The sequence below is a fragment of the Aptenodytes forsteri genome, unplaced genomic scaffold, assembly GCF_000699145.1.
Source record: "Aptenodytes forsteri isolate BGI_AS27 unplaced genomic scaffold, ASM69914v1 Scaffold53, whole genome shotgun sequence".
Taxonomy (NCBI): Eukaryota; Metazoa; Chordata; class Aves; order Sphenisciformes; family Spheniscidae; genus Aptenodytes; species Aptenodytes forsteri.
The window spans coordinates 14,245,341-14,255,444 of record NW_008795909.1 but is presented as its reverse complement, the minus strand read 5'-3'; the positions used below and the strand labels follow the sequence as shown (position 1 = coordinate 14,255,444).

The 10,104-nt window shown below is 36.7% G+C and overlaps 1 protein-coding gene across 1 annotated transcript in view; it reads left to right on the top strand.

Moving 5' to 3' along the window:
- CACNA1D (calcium voltage-gated channel subunit alpha1 D) overlaps positions 1-10,104 on the top strand; it is a 209,412-nt gene that overhangs the window by 118,260 nt on the left and 81,048 nt on the right. Inside the window, exons 11-14 of the mRNA XM_019473470.1 lie at positions 540-566; positions 7,104-7,264; positions 7,871-8,096; positions 8,240-8,447. Coding sequence (XP_019329015.1) covers positions 540-566; positions 7,104-7,264; positions 7,871-8,096; positions 8,240-8,447 — 622 coding nt within the window. The remainder of the gene's footprint in view (positions 1-539; positions 567-7,103; positions 7,265-7,870; positions 8,097-8,239; positions 8,448-10,104) is intronic.

The following is a 10,104-nucleotide window of genomic DNA, read 5'->3' as shown; positions in this document are numbered from 1 at the left end:
GGGGTGAGAAGCAGAAAAGGCCTTGACTCTGTGTCAGCACTGCTCAGCAGTAACTAAAATGTCCCTGTGTTATCAACACTGTTTTCAGCACAAATTCAAAACAGAGCCCCATACGAGCTGCTGTGAAGAAAATTAACTCTATCCCAGCCAAAACCAACACAATTGTGCATGATCTGGAGCATATGTATTTTTTAGGCAATAACTGAATGTATGGGAGTATTTCTGTATCCCATGGTGTTTGTTATTTATTTGCTCAGATTTTCATGACTTCCAAGCAGCTTCTGCATGAGCAGTGTATTTACTTAGTTTTAAAGGAGGTTTCCTTTCTTTCACTTAGAAAATTTGTAAAGCTTTAGGAATGGTATTTTAGAAAATAAATAACTGGCAATAGAATTTCAGCATTCATGATGCATTTTGTTAAAAGCTTGGGTTTATGTATATGTAATTCCAGTGTATTGATTTGCAAAATTCTAAAGAGAACCAATTTGTGTTAATTATTTTTTCCACATTCTTAAAAATGTGTTTTCCTTTTCTTCTAGTCAAACCATCTCAAAATCCAAGTTCAGGTCAGTATTTTCCTCTCTCTTCATCACTTTTTTTCCTTGTGACTATTTCACATCATGATGATCTAATATAATTGTTCTTTATTTACTGCACTTTAAATTTTACTGTGTGAAAATTCTTCCTAACAGTTACTGGTGAATACAAAAGTAAATTATCCATGAATGCTCTTGGAAATCAAACACCCTGATTTGCTTTGCTGATATTTGTGGCTCTCTTTTCAATTACTAGGAGCATTTGGGAATATGAGCTTCTATTTTCAAGTATGATTGCAGAAGGGAAGTGTTGTAAGCAAAATTAAGAATTAATAGTCCCGATATTGTAGACACTGGATGTGCCAGTACAAAACCAATAGGTTTCTTTATTTTGATTTTATTTTCCAGTCTTATAGGCCATATATTTAGTAATTAGAAAGGGTAATTGCAAAGAAGAGATACCTCTTTCTGTTTAAAAAGGTTAGGTTGCTCCATGAAGGAACAAAAAAAAAAGAGAAAAAAGCTATGTGATTTAAGGTAAGTAATCAAGTGGTAGACTTAGTGAATCACAGAGGGCAAAGACACTCCTGCAGCTGCAGACAACCCACAGAATAAATATTTTTCACAGAAAATTTTCGGTGGAAAAAAGGGACAATCAAGAAGATTTGGCAACATCTGGCATCAGCAGTTTTGGCAACATCTGGAACCATTCCAATTTTTTAACCCTAGTAAAACTGATTTCAGTGTTGGATATGTAGCAAGTAATTCCTTGGTAACAGCAGTGTATTCTCCTTGCAGCAATGAAGAGGAATAGCATACCCAGGTTTACTCTACTAGCCTTACTAGCTCTAATGACCTACCAGCGCTGACCAGTTGCAAGCAGTTGGAGCGGACTTGTGTTCCTTCTGAATAGTCTTCTTTCTTTTTTGAAGAAGAGCTCCCAGGCAACAGTTAACTGGTGCTTTTCTACACTGAGAGTTTTTTCATGTGACGCTATGATCAAGCTTTATTTTGTCATCCCTTTCAGCCAGCAAACTGGTAACAGCATATAAATGTGCCTCACTCTGCTGAAGACTGTGGCCAATGGAGATCTGGCCGTTAAGGATGGTAGCGAATACACAACTAACTTTTTAGAATTTTCATCATTAGTTGTAAAAGCTGTATCACTTCTTGTATGCCTTCTGCTACAGAAACTGGCCTTAGCTACACCAACTGAATGGACCAGTTGTGTCCATGTGGACCTTTGAGCTTAACCCTTCATGAGAATGATGAGAGATGAGACTGCTTTAGCTTAATAAAGAGAAGCAATTCAGTATGCTATGGTCTGTAATTTCTTTTGCCGTTGCTTCCAGTTACCATAACAGTAGAACAAATGGAACAATTTGTTTAGTATTTCATTAGCTGAGAATCCCAAACAAGCATGATTATTTTGAATCATGGGATTGTCTCCAGTCAACCTTATAGCATACTATTTATTGCTATGAAGCCTACTCATGCTGGTTTTAAAGGAGAAACTCAAATATGAAGTGGTCGCATGAAACTTCAAATACCAGGCAGTGCAGTAGACTGCCATTATACTACATTCTCCAAGTTTGGTCTACTTGCACAGTGGGGACTCATAGAAGCATTACAGAGAAAGCACAAAGTAATACCTACGTTCTGAACCATGCCCATTATTCATATTTTAAGGAAAAAGAGAACTCCAGAAGCTCTGTTAACTGAAAGCTGCTACCTCATCTTTGAGAAAGGAGAATTTCTACCCAAACCTGATGTTTTTAATAGTCCAAGTAGTGAGTAATAAGCAGTCAGTGCTATCCATCTCTACAATCATTGTTCATAATCAACATGTCAATTTGAAAGAAAACTTCTTCGCAAGCCAAAAAGTCACCAAAGTATCTCCAGCTGTCTAGATTCTGCTACTGTCCTAAATGTCTTTTGCATGAGCTCTTTGATCAGAACCTGTTCTTGTGGCGTTAAAAAACACAAGTCACACAGAAGTTCATTCATACATGTATTGCTGCATCTCTTCACAGAGGTTGTGGCAATCGGCAACGGGATGTTGGTGTTTCTCATTTGGAGGAGCTGCAGCAGTCTGCAGCTGCTTGAGGTCTTCAACCATACTTAAACTTTTTAAGCTGAATTTGGTAATGGGAATTCCCCTTTCAACTTTCATGTCTTTACTTGTATTGGAGAAAGATCTATCCCTTTTAACTTAATGAATCCATGTGAGGAGTAGTTTTGAGGCAACAGAGCTCAAAATTATAGTTGTGCCATTGTCTTCCAAACAGATGTGGCTTGCACCATGTCCCAGACTCCTAAAAACAGCTGACAACATCGGTTATCAGAGAGAAAAAGCACTTTGAAGAGCTGCTGGCTTTGCAATGCCACTGAGAACAAAGTGTATCTGCTCTTCTATCTCTCTAAGGATCTGCAGACTCACGGTTCTCATCCCATTGCTTCTGGATACCTAACATCTCATATTTGCAAAATCAATTTTTCTGATATGTCAGAAGAATGTAATTTTGGTGTTTTTCATTGGAATCACTAGTTTCTAAAAAGTTCAATTTACCTAAAATACAGAAACTCTCAGTTCTGCAGCAAAGCCCTAGATTATGTGTTCAGCTGTCAGGGATGTCCTATTAGGATGTCCAAAAAGGACTGTCGTGGTTTAACCTCAGTCGGCAACTGAGCACCACACAGCCGCTCACTCACTCTCCCCTGAAATAAAATGATAATAATAATAATAATATGATAATAATAATAATACACAAAGCAAGTGATGCACAGTACAATTGCTCACCACCCGCCGACCGATGCCCAGCCAGTCCCCGAGCAGCGGTCCCCCCGGCCAGCTTTCCCCAGTTTATGTACTGAGCATGACGTCAAATGCTAAACCAAATGCTAAATCTTGGTCTAATTCTCACTCTTCTGGCCTGATCCTCGCTCCAACTTCGGGAATGTTATTCTGCAATGGCAGTACACTGTGTTTCAGGGCAAAGTAAATCAGGACATAGCTTATCAAGGATATTGGTTTGACCATAAACATCTTTGCCTTTGGATCAAAGTAGAAAATGCTTTTTATTGCAAGCTAGCCTACCTGCTGTACCACAAGTGAAAATAGAAGTTAATCTTTGGAAATACGTTTCTATACAGTCAGATGGTATTTGGTCAAGAGATAGCAGTTATCTGCCAGTTTAGTAAGTGAAGGTGTATATCAGCCACACATTATGCAAGGATATATGGGTAAATATGATCTGTGCTGCATGTTTGTAATCTTCCAGGTGGAATTTGAAATGTTTTGATACTAGAACAACTGTGTTTTCTCCTCACATGGAAGCGACAGAGCTATGATTAGAGGAAGATGGGGATCCACTAGTTGAAGAGATTTGTGCACGTTGTCCTCTGTGAAGATCCCTCTTTTTAAGAATTCGCTTCCTCATTTGTCAGTATGATTATATGATCACATTAACCTTCAAGTCATGCTAAAAAGCTGGTGCTATGCCCTGAATCCTGTAACTACAAAAATGAGGAATGGAAAAATAATCTCAAAGGCTTCTATTTTTTCATGAGTGAGCACTGTGGTGCAATTTTCTGTCCCATACTTTATAAATAAGAGCAGTGAAGTCTAGGGTCTCTGCACAGATGTTAGCACTCACAATTACAGAAGAATTCATCTTGGGCATTAATATTTACTTCTCCGTGAGCTTACTAGTGAAAATATGAGGCACGCCAGTTTTGCAGATACAGGGATTATGTATGCGGTTCTAAACAGAAAGTCCAGTTTAGAAAAATACCATGTTGTAATGAAAGGCTGCTGATACAAAATAATCTGAAAATGAACATTCCTACCTTTGCGTAGGTCTAGTAGCAATACACAAACACACATGAATAGCAAGTAAACAAACTAAACTTCATAGATTCTGCATGACTGACTGTCTGCCTGACACTGATTTCAGAGTCAATGCAAGGCTGGATTTCCCATGTGTGGATTCAAATTTAAGACCAGGGCCTAAAGGACCACCTAAACATGAATACCTGAGTGAATGAAAGTGAAATTGGGAACACATTTGTAAGAATAATGATTTGCTTCTAAATAGTTACGAAGCAAATATGATAAATTATTTAATGAGAACAAAAGCAGTGAATAATTTGGTTTGTTGTAACAAACTCTGTCAACTATAAGTGTCCTCTGTGATTTTAATATTTATTCAACTGCTACATTTTGTCAAAAATGCTTGATAATTTCGTGAAAGCAATATTGTATCACTGCAAATTTATGAAAATGGAATTTCTCTTCAAAATAAAAGGGTACATTTCATTCTTCCAGAAAAAAATCATGCTATTTGGTTAAAAGTAGGAGGGGCGGTTACTAAAAAATAGAAAACTGTTGAGTGAAAATAATGTAATTGGTTTTCCTATTTTATATAATAGCCACAGGTTTTCCTGCACAACAGGCCATCTACTTCAGTCTGCTACTTACTGTTTATTTCTTTACTTGTACCAGTCTAATGAAGGTAGAAGATTACTCCTATTCACCTTGAATTTTTGCTTTATTTCTGTAGGCTTTTTACATATACTTATATTATTCATACACTTCTACACGTGAGTGCCATTGCACACCCTTTGGCAGCATTTTCAGATGGGCACCACTTAGTTATACTGTTTTGTCACTGATTCCACAGACCTTTTGGGAAAAAAAAAAAGCCCCATTGGCTTCAGAGTTACACACTTTGAGACTGCTTTTGGCTCCTTTGAGTAGAGATATACAAACAATATTGTTCTTGTCTCATTGATTTCATTGATAGGATGTTCTGTAAGCATAAAAAAAGGCTGTTTTACCTACCCAGGGAGTGAACCATCCTGATGATGGCCATGGACATAGTGCTGTTTATCAAGGGACTGGCAAGATAAGAATGATCTTGAATACCATGTAGTTTTAGGTCAGGACAGGATATTTTTCCTTTATATAGCTAAAATATTGTAAAGGCTTGAAACATCTTTGTACTGATGTCTGAAACCAGTATTAATTTCCATTACTACAAGTACAAATTTAAGGTGCATAAGGAAAACTCAGTTAATGCTTGAATGCAATGCCAAGCTCAGTTATTTTTATGGTGGTGGTACTCATATTGTTTCTGTTTTCTGAGGCAGATTTAAAGCATTTCTGATTTTATACATACTAAATACAATACCTGCCAATTCAGACAATAAAGTATTAAGAAATTCACCTAGTGAATGTAACAGTTTTCAAAAGCCATAGTTCCATGTTTTGGTACTGCCAAAAGGGCTGCAGTGCCTTTCCCCTGTCTCAGCCACTCATTCTTCCTGCTCTTTCTGTGATGCGGCAATACAAGGAATTGGATCAAACAACTGACCAACTAAAATCAACCCAGAAAAAAAGAAGTTGGTTTCCACCAGTCAATTCTCAGGTCTAGCTCACTTCATTAGGGCTAGTTTTGGCAAAATGGAAATGAGAGGGCAGAACAAGGAGAGCAGACCACCCCTTTCCATTTCACAACAGATTTATGCTAGACTGGCTTGATAGTAAAACTATAGAGGAAGAAGCTTATACATGTACACTCTTCTCAGTTCTTTGCTATTTTAAGGCTAGGTCAAGCTTCCATTGGAGTCTGTGCCTGCTCTGTCCCTTGAATTTTGGATGAAGCAGTTGTCAGTTCCTAAAATTTTTTATCTGAGCCCACGGCGGTAGTTTTGGATGTGTGAATTTTGTATGCCTCCCTTTTAGGTAATATCAATTGCTTCCTAATCCTTCTCTTCCTATGACCCAGCAATATATTTTCTTCCTGTTTCACAAATGGAAATGTAACTCAAGGAACCTAATTGGTTTACTAAAGTTCCCAGAAGTGAAGCAGAGAAATTAAATCTAGTTTTATGAGTACAAAGCTGAGCTAATACCCTCACTTGTGAGTCCAACTCCTATCTAGATAGGATCTGTTTACTTGTCCTTGATTGTCACTGTTACTCATTTCACAAATGTTTGCCCACTGACACAATTTCAAGGCACATGAGTGGAAATCTGACACATCAGTGGAGTCACTGACAGATTTCTAACGTCGTTATAGGGTAGATTTCTAAAAGTTGACCTCAACATTCCTGCCTTGTTTAATCCTGCCAAAATTGTGCCCGTGGTTGAACTCAAAGCCTACATTTTCAGACTAAATGTAATCTGAATTCTAAGTTGCTTCATTGGCTTTTCTTTACTGCTGTTAAGTGTATGGGGCCTGGGAAGACAGATACATCGCTACTCAATGAAATGTTAAATGCAGGTTAATCTAATTATGTCACAGGCAATTAGAGTCTCCAAAAGTTGTGGTTTACATTTAAAAATCTATAATGAAATCTAAAAAAGGAATAACAAATTAGCACTCCCTAGTCTGCAACTGGTAATAATTTACACAACTATCTGAAGTATTGTGCACATATTTATGTAAACACACCTGCTCACACATACATACTTGCACTATGTTTTCTACACAGAAGAAAACCTCCTTAAGTTCATATGTGTTTTCTGTATAATAATAAATTTGTTTTTATTTGAACTTTCAGTCGACGCTGGCGTCGCTGGAATCGATTTAATCGAAGAAAATGTAGAGCTGCAGTAAAATCTGTCACATTTTATTGGCTTGTTATTGTCTTGGTCTTTCTGAATACATTAACTATCTCATCGGAGCATTATAATCAACCTGACTGGCTGACCCAGGTCCAAGGTACAATCAAAAATTATTTGTCCTGTTTTTGACTATGGATACTTGCATTCTATCAGTGCCTACTTTTGTACTTTGCCATTTTGTTGTTGTTCGCTGTCCTGAAGGATATTCAGCCCAGCCAAAGGGAGATACAAGAAATGACTGAATGTGTGTGATTTCCACAACTTAATGGCATAACTTAACAGCTTAATGGTATACCGGAAAAAAATGACAATACTAAATTGTCAATACCTGTACTTTTATTGTTAAACCATGCTTGAAAGATGAGGAAGGAGATGGGAACTGGCACAGCAGAACACACTGTGGGCTGTGATGCTTAAGTTACAGTGTTTACTCAAGGTGTGAGTTGAGCAGCCATGAACTGCACAATGGATTGGAAGGATGAATAGTTCAGAGGTCGCAGGAAGCTTTACATCCTTGTGTAACTTTTGCCACTTAGGCATCAAATACAGTCCAACATAAAAAACCAGTACTTCCTTCCTTCTTAAGCAAAAGGCTGTGACCTAGTATAGAAAGTATAGTACTAATAAGTTAAAATAAAAATTGAATCTATGAGACAATTCAGGAATGTCTTTCTTTTTTCTTTTTTTTAATATTTTGTTCCAGATATCGCAAATAAAGTTCTTCTGGCTTTATTCACCTGTGAAATGTTAGTAAAGATGTACAGCCTGGGCCTACAGGCTTATTTTGTTTCTCTTTTTAACCGCTTTGATTGCTTCGTTGTTTGTGGTGGCATTGTTGAAACAATTTTGGTGGAGTTGGAAATTATGTCACCCCTTGGAATTTCAGTGTTTCGCTGTGTTCGTCTCCTGCGTATTTTTAAAGTAACAAGGTAAGATTAACTAATACTGCTAACTTTAGGGATAGCTGAAGGGTGATCAGCAATTCTTTCGTAATACTTCATCATGCACTGCTCTTTTACTGTTTTGTTTGGGTTTTTTTGGTGTGTGTTAACACACGCATTTTAATTTATAGGCACTGGGCATCCCTGAGCAACTTGGTAGCATCCTTGTTAAACTCAATGAAGTCCATTGCTTCACTGTTGCTTCTGCTTTTCCTCTTCATCATAATCTTCTCGTTGCTTGGAATGCAGCTGTTTGGAGGCAAATTTAATTTTGATGAAACTCAAACAAAACGGAGCACCTTCGATAATTTTCCACAAGCTCTTTTAACTGTATTCCAGGTAACTTTCTTTCATCCCGTATGAAACATTTTACCTTTGATGATCAACAAAACTGTTTAAGTGATCATGTTGCCTGAAAATAAAATCACGAATACTATTTATTCAGTTTACTTTAAGTAGCATTCTGCTCATTAAATTCAGTACTCTGGTAACTCTGCACCATTTGTACCATTTGTTTCATGTCTTATTTGATCTATCTATGCAACATAGCTGTCATATTACTTCACAAAATTAAATCTCCTTTGTCCATCAAATACCAGACTAGAAAAAGAGGTGGAATGTTACTTTTATTTTAATCAAATTGTTTTCTTTAACTTCATTAGCTATATAAAAGTTCAGCTATTCCCAAGCAGGAAAAAATGAGAAGCATTGTAAGAGTGTATATTTGCATATGGGTCATATCATTTACTGTAATATAAAAATAAGTATGAATTTCAATAAGTATGAATTTCTTTAAAGAAAAACTGTAAGGTTTATTAAAATTTTAAAGCAAGGTGTCTGTTACTTGTGAAAAGATAGGGCCATACTCACAGTTTACTTTTCACTACTTTATGATCCTTTTTTTTATTTTTCCCAATTTGGATTCTGGAATTAGGCTAATTGGTTTCATCTTTCTAGCCATTTTCACATTCAGCTTTGCACATTACCACAATGTTTGGTTTCAGACATTGTAGGTGAGTGTTTAAAGCTGACCCTGCAAGACTCAGCTTTGTGCCAGCTTCCTGTCTCTGGTAGAATTTTCATCTGGTGGCTGCCCAGAGCAAGCAAAAAATCTTTCCATGTAATTTTGACATAAGGAAATCTTAATGAGAAATTTCCTTAAGAGGAAAAGTGTCCACATTTGACCTGGCATTGCCCCTTTAAAAAATGAAGGCTGTACTTTCAAACTCAGCTGAGTTGGATTTTTTTCAGATTTTAGGCTGATTTTCAGTTTCAGAATACACTCAGGAGCAACCAACCTGTTGGGTGCTCAATAACTGTGAAAATCAACTTGATAAGTTTAGCTCTCCAAAAATGAATTTCAGAAATTAGCATGCATATAATTTTCTCAAACAACCACTTAATTACTTGGAAGGAGAGTCAGTATTGCATGTTTTCTCAGGATAGAACTGATAATTTTTAAGAAGTTACTTAGAAATATACAAAGTGCCCCTATAACCTGCATTGTAATACCCAGAATTTTCGTTACAATACAGAAAAAGTGGAGTTGCCTCATTGTAAACTATCCTTTTAACTAATCAACAGATTTCTATAAAATTCTTTCAGACTTCCATGAAACAATAGCCAATAAGAAAATCATGTAATTCTCCCGCAGCATTGAGGTCAATTCAGTTTAAAATAGCTACCATTTCAAAAGCTATAGCAGTAGTGTATGTGTGTGGTATGTGTATTACATAATTTATGATAAGGTGGCCAGTCCCCGTTAAAACTGAAATTGGTTAGACCAATTTGCAGGACTAAAAAATGGCATACACTAGAAAAGATTTGTGGCCACTATTTCAAAAAAAGAGAACCTTAAAACATATATTAACTTGATTTTCAAGAATGATGAACATTTGTGGGCATTACTACATATGTGGCATTACTGAAAATCAGGGGTCTTACTTTTGCATGCCAAAATCAATAAAATTATAGGCTTCTATTTTTATTATTTTTG